This window comes from Balaenoptera borealis (assembly GCF_965194805.1).
Source record: "Balaenoptera borealis genome assembly, chromosome: 16".
NCBI lineage: Eukaryota > Metazoa > Chordata > Mammalia > Artiodactyla > Balaenopteridae > Balaenoptera > Balaenoptera borealis.
In genome coordinates this window covers 27,947,625-27,975,132 of record NC_138872.1, presented here as the reverse complement: position 1 = coordinate 27,975,132, position 27,508 = coordinate 27,947,625, and the positions used below count along the sequence as shown (strand labels likewise).

The 27,508-nt window shown below is 47.2% G+C and overlaps 1 protein-coding gene across 3 annotated transcripts; it reads left to right on the top strand.

Annotated features, from left to right (window-relative positions):
* The first annotated feature begins 1,125 nt into the window (after positions 1–1,125).
* LOC309613803 (uncharacterized protein C20orf96) lies at positions 1,126–21,829 on the top strand. Of its 3 annotated transcripts, XM_082361177.1 has the most exons (11): positions 1,127–3,104; positions 3,397–3,445; positions 3,963–4,080; positions 11,094–11,206; positions 15,204–15,362; positions 15,835–15,934; positions 16,839–16,996; positions 17,077–17,178; positions 17,344–17,430; positions 18,148–18,266; positions 21,481–21,829. In XM_082361177.1, the coding sequence occupies exons 1-11, from the start codon at positions 3,085–3,087 to the stop codon at positions 21,539–21,541; spliced, it is 1,086 nt and encodes a 361-aa protein (XP_082217303.1). In that variant the 5' UTR covers positions 1,127–3,084; the 3' UTR covers positions 21,542–21,829. The 3 variants fall into 3 exon arrangements, with proteins under 3 accessions (XP_082217304.1, XP_082217303.1, XP_082217305.1); XM_082361178.1 differs by lacking the exon at positions 18,148–18,266 and having other exon boundaries at positions 1,126–3,104; XM_082361179.1 differs by lacking the exons at positions 1,127–3,104; positions 3,397–3,445; positions 3,963–4,080 and adding an exon at positions 4,104–5,653.
* Positions 21,830–27,508: the final 5,679 nt, after the last annotated feature.

The window sequence follows — 27,508 nt, the reverse complement described above, 5'->3', positions numbered from 1 at the left end:
AGGTTATCTGCCACAGCCCCCATGAAGCCATGTTTGTCTGCAAAGCCAAGCTTGGCCTGGCAACTCCAAGTCACCCCAGGAAGTTATGCTCACACTTAGGACTGGATAGGATTTGAAGAGGAACAGAGACAACTGAAGAATAGCATCCATGTGCAACAAGAAGACAACAGAGAGATGAGACCTGGGAGTGAATTCAGTGTTGTTCTTTCACATGTAGCTTTCATTAGAATGTTTTTGGCCTGAAAGTACCAGAAAACTCAACTCACAATGGCACACTCAATCAGGTGATTTGTTACTTAATCTCCAGTACTTTCTAGATAGGTGACAGGATTGGTTAATTTAATGACTCAGCATTGCTATTAAGGAACAGGTTTCTTCAACTTTCTTCTTCCATTTCCAGGATGTCCTCTTCAGCTAACTCTCCTCACAGTCCCACAATTCCAGCAATGTCACACAGGTATGATGATGTCTAGTAATAGACAAGGGAATGTTTTTCTGCAATGTCTTTTTATAAAAGTGTGATGACAGTCTTTCCCCAAAGTTGCTGAGTAGACTTCCCACCCCATCTCCTTGGTCAGACTTTTATCCCATGCCTATGACCAAACCTGTAATGGCAAGGGAAATGGGCCCACCAAGCCTAGCTCAGACCAATCATGACTACCAGAGCTGGAACTGGAGCTGGAACTGGGGCTGGGGCTGGGACCTGCCTCCTCTAAAGCAAGTGAGCACCTGAACAAGATGAGGGTCCATTAGCTGGGATGAAGGGGAGGAATGGCTGTTGGGTAGACAACCCCCCAGGCCTACCACATATTGCTACCTCCTACTTCTTATTGGTTTCCTGGCAGAGCTTCCTTGCTGGAGTACTGTGGCTCTGCAAATGGGGTGCCTGACATAGTGATTCCCTCAGCCCTAGGGGCAGCTGGGAGGGTCTTGAATGGCCAGAGTATCCATGCTGATTGCTTTTGCCATAGCAGTCCCTTCTGTTGACCACAGCGTGCAGTGCTATTTATAACATTTTCCTATGATTTTTTTTAAAGCTTTTTTAAAAAAAATTTATTTATTTAATTTATTTATTTATGGCTGTGTTGGGTCTTCGTTTCTTTGCGAGGGCTTTCTTCTAGTTGTGGCAAGTCGGGGCCACTCTTCATCGCGGTGCGCGAGCCTCTCACTATCGCGGCCTCTCTTGTTGCAGAGCACAGGCTCCAGACGTGCAGACTCAGTAATTGTGGCTCACGGGCCCAGCTGCTCCGCGGCATGTGGGATCTTCCCAGACCAGGGCTTGAACCTGCGTCCCCTGCATTGGCAGGCAGACTCTCAACCACTGCGCCACCAGGGAAGCCCCTCCTATGATTTTTAAGAGGGGGAGAAGGTTGGGAGCTCTGGCCTTGTGTTCTATAGTAACATTCCCCTATTGAAGTGTGAGTGCTTTCAAATTATTTGCTCCCTCCAATTTATTTTTTAAACTGGAATGCACTTTAAAATCTGTGCTCTATCTAGCAAGTCTGGGGTGTGGAGAGAGAACTGGAGTGGGGTAAGGGTGGGAGCTGGTACTGTAGTCCCAGAGTGAAAGTGGGGTATATGTTTGTATGGGTGGTGGTAGTAGTAAGCGGTCTTATTCCAGATTACTTTGAAGGTATTGCTGACAGATTTGGTTGTGGGATGAGGATGAGTCAAAAGATGAGTTAAGAATGACTGCGGGGGAATTCCCTGGAGGTACAGGTCCAGTGGTTAGGGCTCCGCACTTGCAGGCAGCATGGTTGATCCCTGGTGGGGGGAAATAAGATCCCTCATGCCCTGTGGTGCGGGAGAGTGGGGGTGGAGAATGAAAAAGAATGACTCCAGAAAGAGAGTTGCCACTTTGAGTTGGGGAAAAATGCTTTTGGGGAAATATTCAGTGTTAGAGTTGCCTCTTAGGCGCCCAAGTGGAGATGTTGAGTAGGCAGTTGGATGTATGTGTCTGGAATTCGATGGAGAGGCTAGAGAAGTGAGTCTGGGAGGCATCTAGAGTTGGCATCTGAAGTCACAAGACCAGAAGGGAGCACAAATGTAGTGAGAATGGACAGAGAAAAAGAGAGGGATCTGTCTGAGTCCTGGGGCGACCTGGGAGTAAAGGGAGAAGAGGAGAAACCAGGAAAGGAGAAGAGAAGTAGGTAGGAAGCAACACAAGAGAGTGGTTTGCTGGACACCAGTTTAGAAAGTGTGTCAAGGAGGGAGTGATCCGTTGTGTCAAATGCTGCAGACAGGCTGAGTAAGATGAGGACTGAGAGGTGACCGTGGGGATTAGCAAAACGGAGGTCGCTGGTAGCGTTGACAAGGGCAGTTCCAGAGGAGAGGTGGAGAGTGAAAGCCTGACTGAACAGGATGAAAGGAATGGGAAACAGTAGGCAAACCTCTCTAGAAGTTTTGCTGTAAAGTGAAGCAGAAACGGGAGGGTAGCTGGATGGTAAGTGGTCGCTTTTTTAAATAGGAGAAATTAAAATATGTTGGTAAAGCGATGAGAATAATACAGAGGAAAGGGTGATGGAGAAAACGGGGAGAATTGCCCGGGTAATATCTTAGAGAAAATGAGTGAGGACAGGATTCAGTGCACAATTGTAGGAATCGGTGTCAGTAGGCAGTTTACACATAGTCTCAGGAGGGAGGCATGTAGGTGGGTAAATGAAGTGATGTGAAATTGTGAGTTTACTGAGCCCCATGATTTTCCTCGTAAAATAGGAAGCAACGTCATTAGCCAAGAGTAAGGATGGAGAAGAAAGTGATGGAGGTTTGCTGACAGAAATATGACATAATTCTTTAGCATGATAGGCTGGGCCAGCTGAGGGGAATTTGAAACCACGATGAGAAAAATGTGGAGAGAGCTACTTTTTCCCTTGCGATATTAGTTCCTCTAGGCGCTCGGTAGTCTGCGTCCGTTTCCTTGGAGACCAAGACAGGCAAGAAAGCGGCAGGTCTCGCTGGGAAGTTTGAGTGGCCTTGGTTACCGCGCGACCCACGCTGAGACAAGGAAGTTGGAGAAGCCGAACAAATAGGCATCCCAAAAGATCGGGGCCCCAAGGCCTCCGGACTCTTCTTCCACTCTCCCTAATGGCGCGCGTCTTTCCGAAGTACGTAAAAGGCGTATGGAGGGGCGCTGGACCGCGCATGCGTGCGCCCAACCTATCTCTGGCTGGGTCCTCACTGGGTGTTGTCCCAAGGTCTTTTGACCTCGCCCTCCCCCTCGCCCCCCGCCTTATCTCCCTAGCCCCGCCTCTCCCTCGAGCTCTCCAGCTCCTGCTTGGCTTGTGTCCCTAGTGGATGAGGTTTCGGCTTCGAGACCCCATGCCAGTTTCATGTTTGCTGCTTGCATCCCGTGGGTTGGGAATGATGGGAGTTCTTTCCCGCCCCAACACTTTCCAGACTCAACCACGCTGGGATTTGCTCCACAGTCCCCCAGTTCCAGGTTCTGGTGAGTCCAGGAGGGCTAGGGAAGGTATGTGGGTGGGGCTTGCTGACCCTGGGCTTGCAGTCAGGTTGCTCCAGGCCCGGCTCTGTCACGCATTTGCTGTGGGACCTAGGGCGTGGCTCTGAAGCTCAGTTTTCTCACCACCTATCAGGATGTAAGGGTGTATTATACTGCTCTCTATTTATCTCTGATTGCTTTCCTGTTGGGTCTTTTCCATGCCTTCTGTTTCTCACAGTTCTTAGCACCTCCCAGCCGATGTGCTTAGTAAATTCTGGCTGGCTGCTGAAAAAGTGATAGCTAACACTTACGGAACACTTACCACATGCTTTACAAATATCATCTTTTGGAATTTTTGTACCAACCTGTGGAGGTAGCTTTTATAATTAGATCCAGTTTACAGATGAGAAAATTGAGGCTCAGAGAGGTAAATCCACTTGATCAAGGTTACAGATATCTGTAAGGGGGGAAGCTGGGATTTGAGCCCATGAGCTGTGTGACTGATTTGTGTTATGTCTGGTAGGATTATGTGCCATGGCAGCAGTCCAAGCAGAAAGCCAAGCCATCTACTCTGCCTCCGATCCCACGAACTGTCAACACTAAGAAAAGCAAAATGAAGACCTGGACTACCATCCAGCCAGGTGGGCAGAGGCACTTGGGTGCTGGTGGAGTTGGGGGCAGGATGGAGTGGATGCTCTTGGCCCTTGGTGACAACATTTATATCAGGGTAGGCTAACTACTATAACAAACAATCCCCAGATTTCAAGTATTAATACAGAAACATATTTCTCATTTATGTCGAAGTACATTTGTGGATCTAGCGGGGAGGGAGTAATCTTTTTCACATGATCATTCAGGGATCTAGGCTCCTTCACCTTGTGGCAATGACATTTTTTAAGGCCTTGAAGTCCTCTGCTGGGTACTTGTGTATCCAGCAGAGAGAGAAGAGAGAGAGCAAGAGTATGGGTGATCCCGTGGGTAGTTCTTTTTCAGGGCACAGACACACATCACTTCTACTCATATTCCAGTGTCCATAACTCAGTCACATGCCTACCCTTAACCACAAGGGAAGATGGGAAATATAATCCAGCTCTGTGTCCAGGAGGAAGAGAAAACAGGGTTTGGTGAACTTGGGATAATCTCTGCCACATCACTGTCATGCTTTCCAGGGGAGTTCTGAGGCCTTGGCTCAGGCAGACATGGGTTCAAACCTTGGCTCTGCCATCTACTCTCTTGGGAAAGTGAGAGAGATGAATGAGTTTTTGTTTTCTCATTTGTAAAATGAGGACACTAATACTTACCTGATAGGATTGTTGTGAGAATTAAGTGAGAAGATCTGTGTAAAGCATTGTTATTCAGACCCAACACTCCTTTTAATGACAAATATTACAAATATTTTGTAATATTCCTTTAGTATCCTGAAATAAACTTCATAGATAATATAACCTACCTACATATATAATTTTTAAATATTAATTTAATACCATAACTGTAAAGGAAATGGGAAGTTATTTATAGTTAAATAAAGTATATTTCAGTATGTAAATGCTCAGGATGGAGTCCACTAGAAGACATTAGAAAGTCATCAGAAGCTTACTCATAGATGTGGAGTCATATGTTATGGTGAACATAACAGTTGCAAATGCAGAGTGACACACGGTGGGAAATCAGGGACTCAAATAAAATACCAAGAGGGATTTTTCATTGCAACTGAGATTTCCAAAGTGGTGCCCATCTCTTGGTAAAGTTCTAAACAAAAAAAAGCACAATTTTCCCTTGATTGTAGTTGCTTTCTTGGAAAATTCAGCATTATAGTAAAACCCTGAAAAATATTCTTTGTGGCTATATGTAAAACAGAGTCAGGTTCTGGGATCAGATTGTTATAAATAGGGGTGTTACCTATGTCATATCTAGTAGGACTTAGGAGAGTTATGCCAGACAGGGGAATTCTATGTTTTATGGGGTTGTCCTGTTCTGGGGGATGTCTCGTGTGCCTGGCCCCTACCTATAGATGCCAGTTGGGCCCCCAATGAGAACCCACAGATCCCCCCCTGCCAATATATCTAAAACACCCCTGTTGAGAATCATTGATATAAAGTGATGAGTACAAGACCTGGTGGTAGTGACAGAATTTTTGTCTTTGGTCCTAGACCCTATTCAGACAGCATCTACAAGGAAACTCTTGCCCTTTTCTTTCACTGGGGAAGCGGTGAGGTATGTAACAGACACAACCACAACCAGAACAAGAGCTGTTAACATATACCCAGCACTTACTATGTGCTAGATACTGTTCTCAACACTTTACACCTATCACTTCATTTAATCTTCCCAACAACCCCATGAGGTGAGTGCTGTTATCACCTCCTCTTACAGATGAGGAACCTGAGGCACAGACAGGTGTAACTCCCAGGGTCACAGGTAGGAGGGGCACATCCAGGCTGTGATATTTGGCAGTTTGGCTCCAGGACCCACAGTCAACCACTGGAGAAATGAGTAAAAAATAAATATAAAATGTAAAACAGTAAAACTTTTAGAAAAAAACATAGGAGAGAAAAATCTTTGGGACTGATAGCCAAGTGAAGAGTTCTTTGACTTTACACGAACAGCTGGATCCATAAAAGAAAAATGAAATAAATGGACAAGTTGGACTTCATCAAAATTTAAGACTTTTGTTCTTTTAAAGACTCTGTTAAGAGTATGAAAAGACAAGCTACAGACTTGGAGAAAATGTTTGCAAACCACATATCTGACAAAGGACTGCTTTGTAGAATATATTGGGAACCCTCAAAAGTCAATAGAAAAACAATTCAGTTAGAAAATGGGCAAAAGACATGAAGAGGCATTTTACCCAAAGAGGAAATACACATGGTAAATAAGCACATGAAAAGATGTTCAAGATCATTATCCATTAGGGCTATGCAAATTAAACCACAGTGAGGTGTCACTGCACACCTATCAGAATGGTTAAAATGAAAAATAGTAATAACACCAAATGTTGGCAATGAGGAGAAACTGGGTCATGCATACATTGCTTGTGGGAATGTGAAATGGAGTCACCATTCTGGAAAAGAATATGGCAGTTTCTTATTAAACTAAACACACATTTCCCATAATGATCCAACAATTGCACTCTTGGGCATTTGTTCCAGAGAAGTGAAACTTATGGCCACACAAAAACCAGCGCAAAAGGATATCGAAAAGGATAAAATACCTAGGAATAAACCTACCTAAGGAGACAAAAGACCTGTATGCAGAAAACTATAAGACACTGATGAAAGAAATTAAAGATGATACAAACAGATGGAGGGATATACCATGTTCTTGGATTGGAAGAATCAACATTGTGAAAATGACTATACTACCCAAAGCAATCTACAGATTCAGTGCAATCCCTATCAAACTACCAATGGCATTTTTCACAGAACTAGAACAAAAAAATTCACAATTTGTATGGAAACACAAAAGACCCTGAATAGCCAAAGCAATCTTGAGAAAGAAAAACGGAGCTGGAGGAATCAGGCTCCCTGACTTCAGACTATACTACAAAGCTACAGTAATCAAGACAGTATGGTACTGGTACAAAAACAGAAATATAGATCAATGGAACAGGATAGAAAGCCCAGAGCTAAACCCACGCACATGTGGTTACCTTATCTTTGATAAAGGAGGCAAGAATATACAATGGAGAAAAGACAGCCTCTTCAATAAGTGGTGCTGGGAAAACTGGACAGCTACGTGTAAAAGAATGAAATTAGAATACTTCCTAACACCATACACAAAAATAAACTCAAAATGGATTAAATACCTAAATATAAGGCCAGGCACTATAAAACTCTTCGAAGGAAACATAGGCAGAACACTCTGACATACATCACAGCAAGATCCTTTTTGACCCCCCTCCTAGAGAAATGGAAATAAAAACAAAAATAAACACATGGAACCTAATGAAACTTAAAAGCTTTTGCACAGCTAAGGAAACCGTAAACAAGATGAAAAGACATCCCTCCAAATGGGAGAAAATATTTGCAAATGAAGCAACTGACAAAGGATTAATCTCCAAAATTTACAAGCAGCTTATGCAGCTCAATATCAAAAAACAAACAACCCAATCCAAAAATGGGCAGAAGACCTAAATAGACATTTCTCCAAAGAAGATATACAGATTGCCAACAAACACATGAAAGGATGCTCAGCATCACTAATCATTAGAGAAATGCAAATCAAAACTACAATGAGGTATCACCTCACACCAGTCAGAATGGCCATCATCAAAAAATCTACAAACAGTAAATGCTGGAGACGGTGTGGAGAAAAGGGAACCCTCTTGCGCTGTTGGTGGGAATGTAAATTGATACAGCCACTATGGAGAACAGTATGGAGGTTCCTTAAAAAACTAAAAATAGAACTACCATACGACCCAGCAATCCCACTACTGGGCATATACCCTGAGAAAACCATAATTCAAAAAGAGTCATGTACCACAATGTTCATTGCAGCTCTATTTACAATAGCCAGGACATGGAAGCAACCGAAGTGTCCATTGACAGATGAATGGATAAAGAAGATGTGTCACATATATACAATGGAATATTACTCGCCATAAAAAGAAATGAAATTGAGTTACTTGTATTGAGGTGGATGGACCTAGAGTCTGTCCTACAGAGTGAAGTAAGTCAGAAAGAGAAAAACAAATACCGTATGCTAACACATATATATGGAATCTATAAAAAAAAAAGGTTCTGAAAAACCTAGGGGCAGGACAGGAATAAAGATGCGGACGTAGAAAATGGACTTGAGGACACTGGGAGGGGGAAGGGTAAGCTGGTATGAAATGAGAGAGTGGCATGGACATATGTACACTACCAAATATAAAATAGATAGCTAGTGGGAAGCAGCCACATAGCACAGGGAGAGCAGCTTGGTGCTTTGTGACCACCTAGAAGGGTGGGATAGGGAGGGTGGGAGGGAGATGCAAGAGGGAGGAGATATGGGGATATATGTATATGTATAGCTGATTCACTTTGTTATACAGCAGAAACTAACACACCATTGTAAAGCAATTATACTCCAATAAAGATGTTAAAAAAAAAAAAAGGCGATGTGGTGTGTATACACACACACACACAGGAATACTACTCAGCCATAAAAAAGAATGAAATAATGCCATTTGCAGCAACATGGATGGACCTAGAGATTACTATACTAAGTGAAGTGAATCAGAAAGACAAATATCATATGATATCATTTATATGTGGAACCTAAAATATGATACAAATGAACTTATTTACAAAACAGAAACAGACTCACAGACATAGAAAACAAACTTATGGTTACCAAAGGGGAAAGGTGGGTGTAGAGATAAATTAGAAGTTTGGGATTAGCAGATACAAACTACTATATATAAAATAGATAAACAACAAGGTCCTACTGTATACCATAGGGAACTATATTCAATATCTTGTAATAAACTATAATGGAAAAGAATATGAAAAGTATATATATATATATATATATATATATATATATATATATATATATATACACACACATATATATATGTATAACTGAATCACTTTGCTGTACACCAGAAACTAAGACAACTTGTAAATCAACTGTACTTCAATTTAAAAAAGTGAAAAAAAAAAAAAAAAGTGCATGAAAGTTTCAGAGTAGCCTTATTCATAATACCCCCAAACTGGAAACAATCCAGATGTCCTTTAATGAGTGAGTAGTTAAACAAACTATGGTACGTCCATTCCATAGCATGTAGTACTGTTCAGCAAGGAAAAGGAAAGAACTTTTGATACATTCACTAACTTGGATCAATCTCCAGAGAATTATGCTGAGTGAAAAAAGCCAATCTCAGAAGTGACATACTGTATGATTCCATTTGTATAACCATCTGGGAATGACAGAATCTGTAGAAATGGAGAACAGATTAGTGATTGACAGAGGTAGGGTGAGCATGGAAGGGGAGGGAAGTGGGTGTGGCAATAAAAGGCAGCATGAGCGATCCTTGTGGTTGTGGAAATGTTGTCTTTCAATGTCCTGGTTGTGATAGTGTACTTAGTTTTGCAAGATGTTACGGTCGGGAAAAATTGGGTTAAGGGAACATAGGATTTCTCTGCGTTATTTCTTAAGTAAATGTAATCTGAATTTATTTAAAAATAAAAAGTTTAATTACAAAAAAGATAAATCAGGGCTACCACCATTAATGAAAAGAAATACTCCTTATTAAAGCGACAAATCTTCTTAAGTATTTAAGTTCAACTTAACAAATGTTATAATTTTTAAAAACCCTTGTGAAGGGGGTTTTGGAAGTTGGTTAATTAAATTCTCCTAAATCGTTTAAGCCACCTTTAAAATTTAATATATTCACTCTCATTTTCAAAAAGTTCACTTGTTCTGATTAACAAAACCACTGGGTATTTAATGTAATTCTTGTATATCTAATAAATAAACTTCTAAATATGGATAATCTTATGTTCATTTAAAAGTTGTGGTAATTTATACACATTTAATAAGAGTGTATTAAACCTTTCAACTTAAAACAAATCTAAATCAAAATCTCACTTACACATTTTAAATTAGAACCACAAAATTAATCTATTAATCACTCCATCTCTCAAACAATACAATTAAATACCAGATACATACAGATAATTCATAAGTTTAACACAAAATTACTCTAATTTACTTTGTCACTTCAACACTTAATACCAAATTAAGGATATTGATCCATAAAAGAAATAATATTTTTCAAAAATGAACTGCGTTGCACCTCCAACAGAGATGTTGGCGGGGGCTGACAAGGCAGCAGCAGCGTTTGTGATGATCTGTGTGATTTGCCTCATAACTGCGCAGGACGCGTGGAGAGGAAGCAGGGATTCTCAGAACATGCCCTCCGAATGCCTTTTTCTGATCTGAATTATTTTCGTGTACGTCTCATCTGGCAGGACCACAGCTTTTACAGGTATTCCGGAGACAGCTGGTTAGCATTTTGCATGGCTCCTGTGCCTTTATCTGATGCTGTGGTCCTGATCCCAATTCTCAGGTCATTGGTAATAACAGTGACAACTAGTAATTTATATTTAGCACTGAATATGGGTTAGGCACTATTCCAAATACTTTATAGTAACTTCTTATTTAATTTCACTACAACTCTGTGAGGTAGGCATGATGATTATTTCTGTTTTACAGATGGGAAAGCTGAGGGACAGAGAGGTCATGTGACCTGCCCAAGGTCATATAGCTAGTAGAAGGCAGAATCCGGATTCAAACCCAGGCTGTCTGGTTCTTTAGTTGTTGCTGTTAACCCCTATCCCTTCTGAGCTTGCCACCGGCCAGCTTGGTGGGAGAGATTGGGGATGTCTGGCCATCTCCTGCTGCTACCCCTCTCCTCCCCTCTGTTCAATCCCACAGTCACTGTGGTATGTGGAAGTCTCCTAGGCTTCTCCGTCCTTTATAACAAGGCTCAGAGTGGGGCCTGGGAGCTAACTGATGGATGTGAGCTTCATTCCTCAGTCTCACTGTTGTACATTATAAGGACATGAGTGGATGGCATTGGGGTCTCTCATGGCTGGTGCATTCCCTGGAACCTGACCCCACATCTGCCTCTACCCTCACACTCTCTCTGTCCTTTCCTATACCCTAGGGCTGCAATCCAAGCCCACCTTGTGGATGACAAGCCAGCCGAGGAATCCACTAGAACTGCGCAGAGGAAAATTGGACTCGGGGAAGACACAGACCAAAATCCGACTAATGAGAGTATGAGGGGCATCTTTCCACAGGCACCAGGGCAGGGGGCGGGGGATGGTGATAGCAAACATGCACTGAGCACTTCACGGGTGCCTGACTTGACTCCTCCTCCTCACAGCAACCCCGTGGGCACGCTTATCATCATCCCTCTTTTACAGATGGGGAAACTGAGGTGCAGGGAGATGACACAGACCACGCAGCTAGAAAATGCAGTACCAGGGGTCAAAGCCAGTTAGGCAAACAGCAGTTTGCCTTTGTTTTTGTGTTTTTTGGCCGCGCTGCAAGGCATGTGGGATCTTAGTTCCCTGACCAGGGATCGAACCTGCGCCCCCTGCATTGGGAGCACAGAGTCTTAACCACTGGACCACTAGGGAAGTCCCTTGCCTTTGTGTTTAAGACTCAGGAAAATGATCAGAATCACTTTTTTTTTTTTTAACATTAATGACTGCAATGCATTAAAACATGAAATATATGAACATCTATGAAAGAACAAATAAAACCAACTCGCTCTTCACCTTTGGAGGATCCCAGGGAAACAAATCAGTAATTTTTTTTTTTTTTTTGACTTAAAACAGTAGAAATTTATTGTCTCACGGTTCTGGAGGCCAGAAGTCCAAGATCAAGGTGTTGGCAGGACCGTGCTCCCTCTGAGCAGAATCACTTTTTATTTTACTGCATTAGGAACACAATTTAGTGGCTTGTTCGTTTTAAAATTTCCAGTAAATTAGCCTTTCATGGAATACAGTGCATCTTAAAGCGAGGCTTAGGAGCTTACTATTAAAAATTTTCACATCAACTAATAGAACTTTTGATAATTGATTTTCTTACCATCCATTATTTTTTTATGGCTTCTGAACATTGTTTCAAAGTATTTGAAATGACTAGAAGAAGAGGGGGCTTTTGTGTCCATAGGAGAAAGTAAAATACCAAATACTATAAATACTACAAGATACTATAGAAGAACTCTTAACTTCTTCAGGAAAGTTTTTAGTATGATGAGTCAATGAACAATGACTGTTATATAAAGAAATAGGGAAAAATGTATTTGCCTTGAAACCTTTTTTTTCCCTTTAACCTTCAATTTTGCAAAAATGGTTTAGAGGCAGCCCTGCATTCGTAAAGTAGGAACTCATATTTCTGATGTTATTTTTATCCTGACTTTAGAAGGGTTTATGTGTTTTTGTTTGAAACATGAACTTGGACAGTTGGCTCTAAAACTTGTGCTCGTAACCAGTTCCTAATACTGTCTCTTGTAATCAATCATTCATTTGTTTAGTCAACAAATATGTGAGCACCTACTATGTGCCAGACCCTGTTCTAGGTGTGGGGATTCACCAGTGATGTGGCCTCTGACCTTTGGGAGCTCACATTCTACTGGGGGAGACAGACAATAAGTAAGACAGATAAAAATGTAATACGTGTAGTGAGGGTAAGAGCTACGAAGAAGTGTAAAATAAGGTTAGGGGCTAAAGAGGCACAGAGGAGGGAGTGGCCATGACTGTTTTAGGAGGGTGGTCAGGGAAGGCTGCTAAGGTGGTGACATCTGAGGGGGAATGTTCCAGGCCGAGGAACTGGAAGTGCAAAGGCCCTGAGGTTGGTGTGAGGTCAGTGATGGGCCAGGTGATGAGGAAGAAAGATGGTGGGCTGTGGGGGGAAGGAGATAGCTTGTATACAGCCCTGTAGTCCATGATTAGGCTTTGTGTTTGTATAGAGTAAGGCAGGAAGACCCTGGAGGATTCTGAGTAGAGTGGGGATATGATCTGACTTAGATTTTCACAGGAGTCCTTGGGCTGCTGCTGCTGTGTGCAGGACAGGCTGTGGGGACAAGGGGGAAACAGAGCAAGGGAGCAGAAATGACTCAGTTGGTTTGTTCTTGGATACGAAGTAGGATCCTGACTCTGCCCCTCAGCCTTAGGACAGTCACTTATTTGATCAACGACTCCTGAGAGAATGCCTACGATGTGCCAGGCACCAAGCCGGGTGTTGGGGACACAGCTGTGAACACGGCCCTTAGAATTTGTGCTGTGATGGAGCTTATACTTTAGTGGGGAGACACATAATAAATGAATTAAAACCCCCCAAGAGTAGTACTCATCAGTTTATTCAGCCCATACTTATGGAGCTCCAGGCACTCTCCTGTGTGCTGGAGATACATACAGCTGTGACAAAACAACCAAAGCCCCTGCCCTCCTGGCTGTAAAATTCTAGTTGAGTAGACAGACACGAAACAAGATAATAAGAAAAACATGTTATGTTTGGTAGTGATGAGTCCTAGGAGAAAAATAAATTGGGAAAATGGGAGACATAATTACAAACTGTAATTATGTAATTACAAATTGGGTAAGGGTCAGGACCGACACCAAGCAGGGTTTCTACCCTAGAGCTGGTGGTCAGGGAAGACCCATTTCTAGAGCAGAGGTCATTAATTCTACACTTTATCAGAATCACCTGCGAGTGGGGCTCAGTGGGCCTGAGACTCAGAGACTGGCATTTTTCACAAGATGCTTCTGGTCCCTGTGGGCCATATTTGGAGATGTTTTGGTCTGGAGATGTGAAGGCAAGATGGTGGAGTGGCTAGGAGCCCAGACTTCAAGGACAACGGCTCTGCGATGTGTGACCTTGGGTAAGGTACTGCATCCCCCTGACCCTCAAGTTCTGCTTCCCTAAAGTGGGGATAATAATAGTCCCAAGTGAGGTAGTGCATGAGAAGTGCTTAGCATACTTTAGAGTTCATAATAAGTACTCTATGCATTTGCACTGTTACTCATTATTGTGTGAGGAATATGGGAGCTGAGGGCTAGGAAGAGGTAGTTTCTAGCAAAGGACAGAGAAATGAGGAAGAACAGAAGGAATAAAGACGAGAGCACATAGCCTGGCAGAGGTGGAGGGTGAGAACCGGTGAGAATGGTGACTAGTCACTGAGTGTGTGAGGCGTGCCACTAAGCGGCTTGATTGTGAATATTACCTCATCTGTTTTTTATAGCAGCAGCTCTCTGAAGCGGGTATTAGTTTCCTAACCTACAGAATGAGTATAGCAGGGTTCTGGGAGGCTAACTGACTCGCCCAGGTTCCCTTAGGTGGGAAGTGGCAGAGCTGGCATTTGAACCAAGGTGTGTCGAGGCCTAACATCCAAGTCTTGATCACTGTGAGGTTCAGCCATGCCTTGCAGCTTTAGGCCCACTCAGTTCCTCATCTTAGTGTGGTGGAAAGATAGACATTGGGAGTCAGAAGTCTGCCTTTCGAGTTCCGGTGCCACTATTTCCTGGCTGTGCAACTTTGGGGCAGTCATGTAACCTGCCTGAACATCCACCTATCGGTAAAATAGAGCTGGGGAACGTAGGGTTGTTGGAGGGTAAGCGGATACCCTGAGCCGCCTGCTGAGTGAGGAGCCCTCAGCAATTGTTCTTGTTGTTATTATTATTGTAGGTTATGTGTACCTGCTTGGGGGCTCTTAGGCAAGTCCCTTAATCCCTTAGAGGCTCATTCTTTCCCCAGGGGCTGTTGTATGAAACAGTCCTCACTCAGCTCAGCTGCCTGACGAGAAATGGTAGCGATTGTCATCCACTCTGCCTCTCCTGCTTCTTCTCCAGACAAGGCCCGTCTCCTCGGCCATCTTCTTTCCTACTTGGGCGTTTTCTATTATTGCTAGTACTATAGTTCATCGATTCTAAGAAGCCATTGATAATAAGGCGTACCTTTATCTTAATTACCCACTAATAAAATGTTTGTCAATTAGACTGTAACACGCCACCAACTGTAAGATATATCCCCACCTCAGAGTGTAAAATTATGGGAAAATGGGTGTTTCAGAAAGGATGAAATAATTCAAGGTGCTCTGACCCGCAGACAATGGGGAACCGCCGCCCAGCTCGGGTGGCATTTACCAGTCGAGGCCGCAAGGGGGCGGATTGCGGCGGGAGGGAAGTGGTCCCTAGGCTCCCGGAGGTTCCGGCCAGCTCCGCGCATCACGGAACACTGCCCCCCTTCCCTGTTCCTCCGCTTGCAGACGATGCTCGGGAACCGGCGAACCGCGCACCAGGAGCTCTGCAACCACGAGGACTTCCTCACCAAGCTCCGTGGCGAACTGATCAAGACCATCCAGGACACGGAGGACAGCTCGGCCCTGAAAGTGCGGGTGATGCTGCAGCAGCAGGACGTCTTCACGGTGAGCCCCCACCGTGGCCCCGCAGCCCTGCCTCTGCCCTGCGTTGCGGTCCAGCCCGCGACGCCGCCCTCCTGAGCGCTTGGGCGCCCTCTCGTGCTTTCTCCCGGCCTCTCCCGGCCCGTTGCGCAAACTGCTTCCTCCATGTGGAGGATACATCTCTTACACACTCCGCCCCACCCCGCCCACCTACCTGGGCTTTGGAATCAGACTGGGGATGGGGGGGGGGGGGTGGGAGCTCATCTCCATCAGCACTTATTAGCTGGAAGACTTTGAGTTAACCTCTGAGCCCTGTAAAACTGGGGCACAACAGCACCCACCCCGAAGAGGAGTTGTGCCTGGCACACAGTATGTGTGGGCTTGGGTTTGGAGACTCCTCTGAGGAAGTGCTGAGTCCTCTGACTGTCTGTGCTTTGGCTGCACCAGTGGAGGCTTGGGGTGAGCTGACCCCCTTCCCCGTCCCCCACTCCCACAGACCATCGCTGACATCTTGGAGTACTCAAACAAGAAGAAGCTGCACCAGATGCAGTGTGAGCTTCAGGAATGGGAGGAGAAGGAGGAATCCGAGATACACAGTAAGAATCCCGGGGGCTGACTCCTTGACCCTCGCCTGGCCCTCTGGGGAGGTCAGCTGCTGGGCATTGCCCCTGCACCTCCCTTTCGGGAACCATCAGGCCCATCACGTCCCTTCTGAGGCCGATGGGACTGCTAAGATGCACAGCTGACAGCTTACTTATCAAGCACTTAGCACTTGCAGGCCCTACGTGCTTTGTTTTTATGGGCTCACTCTCCGTCATTCTGACTACCTCTAAGGCAGGGAAGTTTTTCTTTTCTCCCATTTTACAGATGAGACAACTGAGGGCAAGGGAAGTGAAGTAGCCTGCTGAAGGTTATACAGCTAGGAGCCAGCATCCAATCCCAGCCTCCCTCTTTCTTGCCAGGGTCCCTCTGGGAGTCAGTGGCTGGGACAGGTCACTGGCCACAGACCTGCTGAGCCTGTGGTTTCTTTCCCCTGAGCAGACTAGAAGCCTTCTGAGGGGAGGGGCGGTGTGTCAGGCAGCCTCAGACGCTGGGGATCCCCTCCATGGAGGGTGGCAGGATAGACTGTCTTAATCCTGCCCTGGTCATGTCTTGGGAGCCAGTGTTGCCCCATTTCACTGGGCTCATTGCCTTGGGAGCATGTGTATGAGGAGACTGAGAGGGAGGGTCTTGGTGAGGGTCATGCAGTGTCAGTGGCAGAGCCGGGGCTTGCCTAGGGATCTTGCACTGGGATAGTTTCTTTCCTACCCAGCATTGCCTCTTCTCCTGTGAAGGTAAAGAGCTCTCTAGGGGCTTAACTGTCCACCACCTCCCAGCCTTGTGTGAACTTGCTTCAGCCCAGACCCCAATTCATTGGACAAGGAGAGCTTTGCCTCTTGGGTCTCCCCAGAGGGGTTCTTGAGGGAGGATCCTGCCTTCTGTCCCTCCTGATCTCTTCAGACCTGGAGCAGCAGGTGGAACAGCTGGATGCCAAGATCGAGAAGGTCCACAAGAAAGTGAGCTTCGTGAGCACTTACAAGGACCGTGAGTATGCCGTCAAGTCGGTCCAGGTTGCCAACCTTGTGCGCCAGCTGCAGCAGGTGAAGGACAGCCAGCAGGTAGGTGAGCCCATGGCCTTGCCTCGCCAGACCACGTGGGAGGCAGGGCTGGTGGCCAACACCCTCCTGCTGACCCCCAGGATGAGCTGGATGACCTCAGTGAGATGTGCAGAATGGTCCTGGCGTCTATGTCCAACCAGATTCAGAATAAGAAAAAAAACCTTCTGAGGTCTCTGGTCATGGTGAGTAGCCAGCCACTGTGGCAGGTATCCAGGTCCTGCCCCCAGCCCTGCTTTTTTCCCTGTCCTCTGCCTCCAGGCACCCCCCCCCCCACACCCACTGTGCTACCCAGTGCATGGTAGCCCCTGGGGCCAGACTTGGGGGCCAGACCTCTCCTTCCTCTGCAGAAAATCCAGCATGATCATCAGGAGGCGCTCTTGCAGAAGACTTGGAATAGCCGGGTCATACTGAAATACATGGACAAGTTCCGAGAAGTGAGTGGGCAGCAAAGGTGGTCGTCACCCCTGGGCTAGAGCAGGAGGGTGGGTGGTCCCCAGGACCTGTGGGAGTCAGGCTTGTCCTGATCTGGCGCTCATGAGGTCTCTGACTCTGGTGTTAGCCTTCCTCCTTGGCAGTGCCATTAATGCCACGTATCGTTCATCTGAGAAGGGGATTCATGCTGGCCTAGGGTTTGCCTCATTAACCAACACCAGCGGCCATGACCCATCAGCAACATCACCAAGCATCACCACACGACCATCACTTTAATTTCACTACCCAACCCCGGTCTTCACCTCTTAATTCTTGTCATTGAGCATCACTCATGACCAGTGTTAATGAAGTCCACCATCACCACCCGCTCGTGGTAATTTTCGTTATCTTGCACCTTCATCAGTTATCCGAGTGAATGGCCTTCATCATCTCCACCAGGCCCCATTAATTCTAACTGTCAAGCGCTGCCACCCATTTGCAACCTGTCTCCATTCTCCACGATCCCCTCACCCTTGCCAGCACCATCAAACATCGTCAGTAACTTGTGAGCCAGCCCTGCCCTGCACAGCGAGGCCCCCCCACCTCTGGAGTCCAGAAGTCCCAGTGGCAAAGCCCAGGCCATTTCCGTAGATGAATGGGGAATAATCCTTGTTCATTTTGCCCTTTTCTCCCTTTGGTTGGGGAATGTTTCGTTTCTCACTTTCCCCTGCTCTCCTCAGTTTATAGACCATTTTGAGGAGGAAATACCCATATTAAGGGCTGAGATGGAACAGCTCCAGTTTCAGATCTGGGAACCCCGAGAGATTGTATTTGCGGACATTCTGCTTCGGAGATCCAAGTATGTGATCCTTGTGTAGCTACCTCTTAAACTAGCCATGCTCTGGACTCTGGAGCTCTCTGTTCTCGGGGAAGGCAGCCTGGTGGAGAAGGCAGGAGGCTGGGTTTTTGCCTTGGCTCTGCCACTGACTGTGTAGCAGATGTGACCTTTCCCATCTTTGGGCCTTAGTGTCCCATCTCTGCACAGCAGGCTGAGTTAGGTAATCTCTCTGGACCCTTCCAATTCCAGATTCCATGTTTCAACCAAGTGGGTACACCCCTAAGCTCCTGGGGTGTTCAGGAAGACAGTGTTGAGTGGGGTGGTCGGCTCCAGAGAAGAATGGCCTGGAAGGGACACTGCAGGGAGAGAAGGGTGTTCTCTCTGTGGGGCAGAATTCTGGGCCCCAAAGGAGGGACTTCCCTCCTTCCAAAACCAGTTCTCTGCCTGCCCTCCCTTGGGTCAGGCCCTCTGGGTCTGAGGGTGAGGATCCCACCAGGCCACGCCTCTCTATGTGGGGCAGATCTTACCATCTGCAAATTATTTTTCTTCTTCTTAGCTTCTATGTCTATCTCCTTCTCTTCCTCTCCCTTTCCTTCCTCCTCCTCTACCTCCTATTCTTCATTCTCCTCTTATTTTCCTTAAAAAGTACTGTCAAATTTATGATGTGCCTATGGAGCGCCAGGCACTGTGAGTGCAAGCAACCCTTGGCTCTGCCACCATTGAGCCAAGGAGGGGCCCAGACATTAATCGGTAATGAGCCACCGACAAATGTCCCGTTGCAACTGACCCCAGAGCTGCTGAAGCAGAGGTATGGATGTGGCCCTGGCAGAGCGTAGCCCGGACAGAGAGGAGTCTGGAGGGTCAAGAGAGGTTTCCCTGAGAATGTGACAGTTTAAACCAAGGTCTGAAGGATGATGCGTACAAGTTCACTGGGCAAAAGGGGCTGAAGGGGGAACTGAAGGAAGAACATTTCCAGGTGGTGGTGCTGGCGTCTTGGGGGTGTGGTGAGTAGGCACCGTTGTCCTGATCTGAGCTCTGAACACATTGAAATAAGACTGAAAGGGGCAAGGCAGACATGGGCCAGACTCTCACTTTTATTCTGATAAAGCTGATTTTAGAGAATGTATCAACAGCTTCTATCTCCAGGTATGTCGGCTTCCAAATACTGAACCCAGAATTAGGCAAATCGAGCTCCTTGGTCAGCTGTGTTGGAGCAGAGGAGAGTGTAGTCCTTGCAGGCTGCTCGTTGCTGAGAGAGAACAGGGCAGGGCTACCCATGCCCCATCCTATTCTCCAGACTCACTGTTCAGGTCGTTGTACCCCTTTCCAGGGGCAGAGTGAGTAAAGAGAGGCCAGGAGCAGTATGCCTGTTGATGCCCTTCCACGGGCAGGGAGACACCAGGAATGGGAAGAAGCTTTCTCCTCCTCAAATGTGGGAATGGCGCATCCCTAGGCAGAGCTTCTCCAACCAGAATGTGCACAGGAATCACCTAGCGATCTCGTCACAAAGCAGATGCTGAACCAGTGGGTCTGGAGTGGGGCTCAGGAGTCAGCATTTCTGAGAAGCTCCCGGGTGAGGCTGATGCTGGCAGCCCCTGGCTCACAAGCCGAGCAGTGAGGCTGTGGAGGATGTGCGGTAGGAGGGAGCTTGGTGTTCACCAGGAGCCGAATGAGGCTGGAATGCAGAGTGATGGGGAGGGTAACGGGGAGGAAGCAGGACAGCTCAGCCCCTAGGAACCGCCATGCAGGGCCCGGTAGACCGAGGGAAGAGTTTGGTACTTGACCCTGAAAGCAAAGACATTTTGAGCTGAGTGGTGACATCAGATTTGCATTCCAAGAAAAGTCACTTTGAAAAGAGGGTGGAGAAGATATTGGAGAGGAGCCAGAGGAGCTGCTGGGAGTCTGGTTGGGTGTGACGGCAGTCGTGTGTGGAGGCGGTGGTTGGGAGTGACTTGGCCAGGGTGGGTGGCAGAAGGCAGAGGAGAGATGGATGGAGTGGAGAAGTATTAAAGAAGGTAAATCCGTAGCCCTTGGTGATATTTGGATGTGGGAAGTCAAGGACAGGGAGGTGTCAAGAATGACCCCTGGGTTTCTGGCTTTTGTAACAGGGTGAGTAGTGGTGCCAGATCCAGAGAGGGAAGGCTGGGGCCAGGGAGTGAAGGATGCTTGCGCAGGTCAGTCAGCAGTTGACTGGGACACTGAGTTTAATTTACAGAGACCTCAGCGTGGAGCTGTCAGGTAGGCAGTTGGGGGTATGAGTGTAGATATCAGAAGACAGATATTGACTGGAGATGGAAATTTGGGCATTGCCAGTACAGAGATGCATTTTTTTTTTTTTACTATTATTTTGAACAATTTCAAATATACAGAAAAGTCGAGAGAGTATTATAATGAATACCCAGTTACCCATCTAGATTTAGAAATAGTTATATTTTTGCCATATTGGCTTCATCTTCATTTCTTCCTTTTTCTTTCTTCTGAAATGTTGTAAATTGCAGACATCCTGACATTTCATGTCTAAATACTTCAGCGTGCATCAGTATGTACCATGAGAGTGGGTGAGAGAATTGGGAGGGAGAATGTAATCCTGGAGCCTTGTAAATGTTCTGCTGGTCACTGAGATGGGAAAATAGTGCAGATGGGAACCCACTGCTCTTGCTACTTTTATGGAAAGAATAATGCCTGTTTTTTACTGAGCACTTATTACATGCTGGCACGGTCTCATTTAATCTTCCCGTCAGTGACTGAAGGTGGACCCTCCCCACTTGACAGATGAGGAAACGAGGCTCGCCTGGGGTCTGTGACATAGTGAGTGCTTATTACATAGGTGCCCAGTGAAGCCCAGAGGCTCAGAGAGGAGAAGCAGTGTGCTCAAGGTGACACAGAGTTAGGCTTCCCAGTCAGTCATCCTGACTCCAGAGAGTGTTCGTCCTGAGGGGCCCCAGCACTTCAGAGCTGAGCTCCTGTTCCCTCTTGACCTCAGAGCTCTGTGGGGCAACATGAGCCCTGCCAAACCAGTTCCTTTTTCATTTTGACGTGTGTGTGTGTGTGTGTGTGTGTGTGTGTGTGTGTGTGTGTGTGTGTGTGTTTGCTGTAAGGTCACAGGTTGTGTTTTGGGCTCCCCAAGCGAGTAGCCGTGTTCTAAAGAGCAGGGCTCCTCTGAGGCCGTGCTCCCCTACCTGCAGCTCTGGCGCCCCTGCTTGGTGTCTCACAGCCCTCTGCTTTTTCCTACCAGGTGCACCCCTGACATGGACATCGTCCTCAACATCCCTGTGGAAGAGCTGCTGCCCTTCTAGATGGCGGGGCCGTGGGCCACCCCTCCCTCCCTGGTCTCTTCCCCACACCTAGAGCCTTGAGTTCTCTCCTTCCAAGACCACGTCCCCATTCAGACCCTGGTCTGCAGTTCCTTCCTTCCTCATACTCCCTCCCTCCCTCCTTTCCTTCCTTCCGTTCTTCCTTTTTTCTTTCCGCTTCCTGCTTCCTGCGTCCCCCTCTCCCTCCATTCTTTTGGTTGGTGCTGCTACTTGAGCCAGGTAGGAATTCCTAGTCAAGTCCTTTTTACCAATAAAGCTGGGTTTGCCTTTGCTCTTTGCCAGTGCCTGGGGCTTCCTGAGAAGCCTAGGTAGGAATGGATTTTGTCTTAAGATTAGGGGTGGGCAACTGTGCTGCCTGCATCTGGGGCTCCAAACTTCTTGAGAAGTGCTGGAGCGCCGCCCCTGCCTGAGTCTCCATGGTTCTGTGGCTCCGGGCCACCCCCTCCCTGGTGCAGTGGGACTCCAGTTTCCCACCTGATTTGTGCCCAGACCTGTTGAGGCCAGTTCCGGGGTGGAGGGGGGATTCCTTGAGTTTGATACACCTGGGAACTTGCTGGACCTTCACGCTGCTGGCCATCTCTTTTCCAGTCCAGCCATCTGTCTGTCCACCGCTTCTACCCCAAGGGTGTACGGACGTGAACACCAACTCATCCTCAGGTGCCTAGGCAGGCACTGTTCCCTGCCACATACTCTTTCGCGGTGGACTTAAGAGGGGTGCTGCCTGGACCCCCCTCAAGCAAGGGCTTTTGCTCCGGTTACCGGGAGGGTCACTGGCAGGTGGCCTCCAGCTGCCAGTGCCTTCGGGATTTGCCTTGGCTGCAGAGAGCCGGGCCTCTTCCCACCTTCCATGATGCTTAATGTGCCAACACCAAAGGCTGTTCTGGCTCCAGGGCTCCTTGGAGGGTTGGCTGAAACTGCCGCTGGACCTGCACTGCAGCTTGACTCCTCCCTCTGCCCAGCCCTGTGTGCCCGTCCCTCCTCCCTCCTTCAGCCGATCCCAAGGACACTCAGTCGTCAATGTCCTGTGCCCTGTGCTCTGTCTCAGAATTGGCCTCCCTGGGGACCCAGACTGCTCCCACTCCCAAGAGCCTCTGGCCGCTCACAGATCCACTCTGTGTGTCGGGAGACTTTCGGTTACAGGTAACAGAACATCCAAGTCAGATTGGCCCAAACAATAAAGGGCTCAGGTACATAAGTATTCCAGGTGAGGTGAGGCTTTAACCAGAAATCAAGCGACGGCACCAAGGACCTAGTTTCTATTTCTCTACTTCGTTCTCCAGGGTGTTTCCTCTTGCTAAGGTCGGCACTCCCTGTGGTCCCAGTATGGCTGCCAGCACCTCCTAGGGTGTAGGATTCCTTGTTCTTGTCCTGCTGGAAATAGAGAGTGTCTCTGTCCCAGAACTTTCAGCCAACGTCTTAAGATTGCTATGACTGGACAGGCTCATATCACATGCCCACCGGGAACCAGCCTAGGAGGTGGAGAGTGCCTACTAATTTAGTCTAGATCATGTGCTGGACCCGTAGAGCAGGGGAAGGGGTGGGTGGGGGGGAGCACATGACCCAGGCTAAGCCAATAGGCACCCCCAGAACCATATGGATCTCCAAACAGAAATGGACAGTGTTGAACATCATAATAGCAAATGCTTATTAGCTAGAACTTACTTATGCTTTACGTCTATCAACTCATCACATCCTCACAGGAACAACCCTAGGAGGTAGGTATGTTAGCATTTCAATTTTACAGATGAAGAACCCAAAGCATGAAGAGGTAAGGTGACTTTTTTGAAAGTCACCAGGCTAATGTCAGTAAGTGGTGGAGAGAGCTGAGCTGCCAGGTGTCATAGGAGCCAATTAAGACAAGTGCAAATTAAAGTAACAGTCAGGCTTCGATCGTTCACGTCCACATGTAAGGAAGAGGCTAAGCTGGAGAAGTACTGACATCCCTTCCTCGGATTTTCCCCTTGGAACGAATGGCACCATCCCGTCAGGTGGATCCACCCTGGGTATGCTCTCACTGCTGGGGGAGCCCCGAACAAAAGGCTCCTTCAGTTTTATGGACCTGGGGGCCACGGGGAGGGGGGATTGGGGCGGGGAAGGGAGTGTGGGAAGGGCTAGGAGCAGGAAGGCCCTGACTCCTGAGGCAGAGTGGAGACGTGTCTTCCAGGTTTCCCCCTCCCCCCATAAGGGTGAGGCACCCGAGGACGGCCTCGGCTGAAGGCAATCCCCTTCCCGCTAAAGGCCTCTGAAGACAGCTGGGATAGGAATGCAGGTTGGGGCAGGGGCTTGAGTCCTTGGCTGTGACCCACTGAGAGACCGCGTGCGCTGGCGGTGTACCACGCTGGTGTGGGGGGGTTAGCCCTCCCTGCCAGTCCTGCCGAGGAGAGCCTCTGTAATGGCCTACGGTTGTGCCTAAGAAATTCACAGATACACACTACTATATATAAGACAGGTAAGCAACGAAGACCCACCCTGTAGCACAGGGGACTATAGTCAATATCTTCTAACAACCTATAATGGAAAAGAATCTGAAAAAGTGTATACGTGTATATATGAATCACTTTACACCTGAAATGAACACAACACTGTAAATCAACTATACTTCAATCAAAAAATACTTAAAAAATCAGACATAGGTTTTTGGCCAGAAGCTGGATTCCTTATAGTGAAAGGATGACTGAGTTCTGAGGAGGAAAACCAAGAAACGACATAAGAACACACAGATTCCCTCACATCACACACAGCCATCGTGCCTCCAGATGTGACAGAGAGTAACCCCACACGTGCACAGCTGTAGGTGGATGTGCTCCCACTTTTCAGAGCTGCACGTGGGTTGATCCTCACATGTGCAGGTATCGATGCATATGCACACGGATACACACCAGGACTGCCTTCATCAGTAAAAAGGACTGATTGCGTGTCTTGTCAGGAATTCTCTGTATTAGTCAGCTTTAGCCCCAATAACACTGCTGCATGAGAAGCAATTGCAGAACTCAGTGGACTGCAGCAGTAAGAGTTTATTCTTTACTCGGGGTCCTCAGGTCGACTGCACTTTGGCTGAACTCAGCTAGGCTGGTTGGGTGGCTCTGCTTTAGGTTGCAGGTCAGCTGGGCTTGGCTTCAGACTGTGGGTTAGGCTCAGGGGTGCCCTTGGGCTCTGGGGCTATCTGGGGTGTGCTTTTCTCAAGGAGGATCACAGGAGCAAACGAGTCAGGCCCACACTTAAGAGCTCTGCTTGCATATGTGCTAGCATTTCACTGGGCAGAGGAAGTCACAGGTCCAGGTCCCAAATCAATTAGGCAGAGAAGTAGCTCCGCCCCCGCACCTCCCCTTACCCGCCCATGGGAGGGTAAGGGGAGTGGATGTTTGCTGAACAGTGACCCAAGCGATCGTGCTTTTCTGCCTATAGAGGCAGGGACTGAGCTCCTGGTATTAGTTTTCTATTGCTGCTGTGACAAATTATCACAAACTGAAATAAAACAACACAAATGTATTATCTGAACTATCTGTAGGTCAGAAGTCTGACAGATCTCAGAAGGCTAAAATCAAGGTGTCAGCAGGGCTGTCTTCTTTTCTGGAGCCACTAGAGGAGAATCTATTTTCTTGCCTCTTCCAGCTTCTAGAGTCTGCTTGTGTTCCTTGGCTTGTAGGCCCCTCCTCCACCTTCAAAACCAGTAACTGCAGGTTGAGTCTTTCTCCCATCACATCACTCTGGCCTCTTCTTCTACTTTTAAGGACTCTGTGATGACACTGGGCCGACCAGGATAATTCAGGGTACTCTCTCTTTTACGGTCTGCTGATTGGCAACCTTAGTTTTATCCGCAATCATAATTCCTCTTTGCCATGTAACATAACACGCTCCCAGATTCTGGGGATAGGATGTAGACATCTTTAGGGGCTATTATTCTGCCTATATATAGTCTGCCCCAAAGATTCATGTCCATCCCACAGGCAAAATACATTCACCTCATCCCAAAGTCTCATCCCATTATAGCATCAACTCAAAGTAAAAACAACTCATCTAAATCTTATCAGCTCAAAAGTCCCAAATAGCATCTAAACCAGGTAGAGGGAGGCTCTGAGAAGACTTCATCCTTGGGCACAATTCCTTCCCACTGTGAACGTGTGAAACTCAAGAAACAAGTTACCTGCCGCCAAAATGCAATGGTGGGGTGGGCATAAAAGTTATAGAGTCTCCCATTCAAAAGGGAGAAAATGAAAGGAAAAAGGGAGAAAATGAAAGGCAAAAAGGAGTCACTGGTCCCAAGGGATTTCAAAATTCAGCCGCTTTCTAGGCCTGGGAAGGAATAGTCCTCTGGGCTTGTGTCATCACAGAGTCCTTAAAAATGGAAGAAGAGGGCAGAAGAAGAGGCCAGAGTTTTCAGGGAGGCAGTGGCAGGGGTGGGCGATCGGCAGTCAAGTGGTCCTTGGTAGCCTGCAAAGAATGGGAGGTAGAGGGGCAAAAGTAATGGAAATTCTTAATTTTTGGAAATCATCCACCAGGAACAGGAGTGAGCAGCAGTTGGTTTGCTCTTTTAAAGGAAGGGAGGTGGTGGTCACACCTATCTAGATAATCTAGAGGATCTAGATCTGCCTCCAAACATTTTAAAGCCTTTAGGTCTTGTGGGGTAGATCTGTAAAACAGGTTTGTGTAAAGCACTCTAGCAGGGAGTCATTAGCCTGAGTGGGTCTGCTTTTTCCATTTTCCTCTCTCTGCCTAGGGGCTGTTGCGTCCATGGGGGGATCCCATTAGGGAGTTCTATCTTTCAGAATTTTGCACAAAAGAGGCACTGAACAGAAAGGCAGGACAACGAGCTACCCTGGGTGGGCGGGCAGACACATCTTCAGAGGCTAAGTGCAGAAGCCAAAGATTAAATACACAATGGTCCAATGCACCAAAGTGTCACTATTTATCTGGGGCAGCAGGGCTGCCGGACAGTTGTGCCTGGACTCTACCTGTCTTAACGGAGTGTATTTGTGCTGGCGTGTGGCAGGGGCCATTCCCCATTGCTAGAGACGTGGGACATGCTCAACTGGTTGAGAAAAGAGCCTGGCCAATCTAACTGCTGCAGTGGTCCCAGGGTGTCATCTGGTGGGAAAGCCCAACAGGCAGAAGATCCTGTGAGGAAAGAGAGGGCTTGCACGGGGCGCTCGAGAGGCAGGGTCGCTTTTGTGCCAAAGTCCAAATTAGGGTCCCAGCTCAGGGTGGGGTCCTAGGCAATGCTGTCTCCTGTGGAGTCTTCCGGAGGGGTGATGTCACCTTAGGTGAAATCCTATGGAGAGGGGATGTCATCTCAGGTGCAAGGTTGGACAGGTCCTGAATGGAGGCCATTAGGGCCTGGTTGAGCCCAGGTGTAGTAATAATGGGAATTGACCTCTGAACGACCTTGAGACATAGAGTCTTTGTTAGACAGGGAGTCACAGACCCAGGCACACTTACTCCGCATGTTAATGACCTTCCCATTTGTCTGAGAGGTCACTCTTGCATTCAGGCTTGTGGAGTTCCTAGTGTGGGTGGGAGGAGCCCATCTACCTGGTAGAATTGGTTCCAGAGAGTGGCTGGCCCAATACAACCTGATGTCAAATGAGGATGAGAGATGGCCCAGTGGCCTTAGCAGTTTGGTTTGGGACTGTCCCATACCCATGCCAGGAGCCAAATGAGACTCAACACAGCTAAGCATAGCAAAAAAGGCATTTTCGTGGTCTTGGACATTGTAGGGGACTCCCTCCTGCTTTCACTGTTGTCAGGAGCATGGGAAGGGGGCAGGGGGCCAGGGGAGTCACCCAGGGCTCCAGCAGGAGTGTGGATCCTGGGTGACACCACTTTGCAGGGAGGGTCCAGGCGATATTATTTGAGGATATTTCTCACATGTGTCAGTTTTAAGTTATTCTGCTCCCTAATCACTAGCCCTAATCACTGGGTACAATTCCCTCCACCTCCTGTGAAAGTTCA

Coding starts and splice junctions, on each gene's coding strand:
- LOC309613803 (XM_082361177.1), top strand. CDS start 3,085: ATGGCGCGCGTCTTTCCGAA. Junction 3,446..3,962: donor TCCCCCAGTTCCAGGTTCTG/GTGAGTCCAGGA, acceptor TATGTCTGGTAG/GATTATGTGCCATGGCAGCA. Junction 11,207..15,203: donor CCAAAATCCGACTAATGAGA/GTATGAGGGGCA, acceptor CTCCGCTTGCAG/ACGATGCTCGGGAACCGGCG.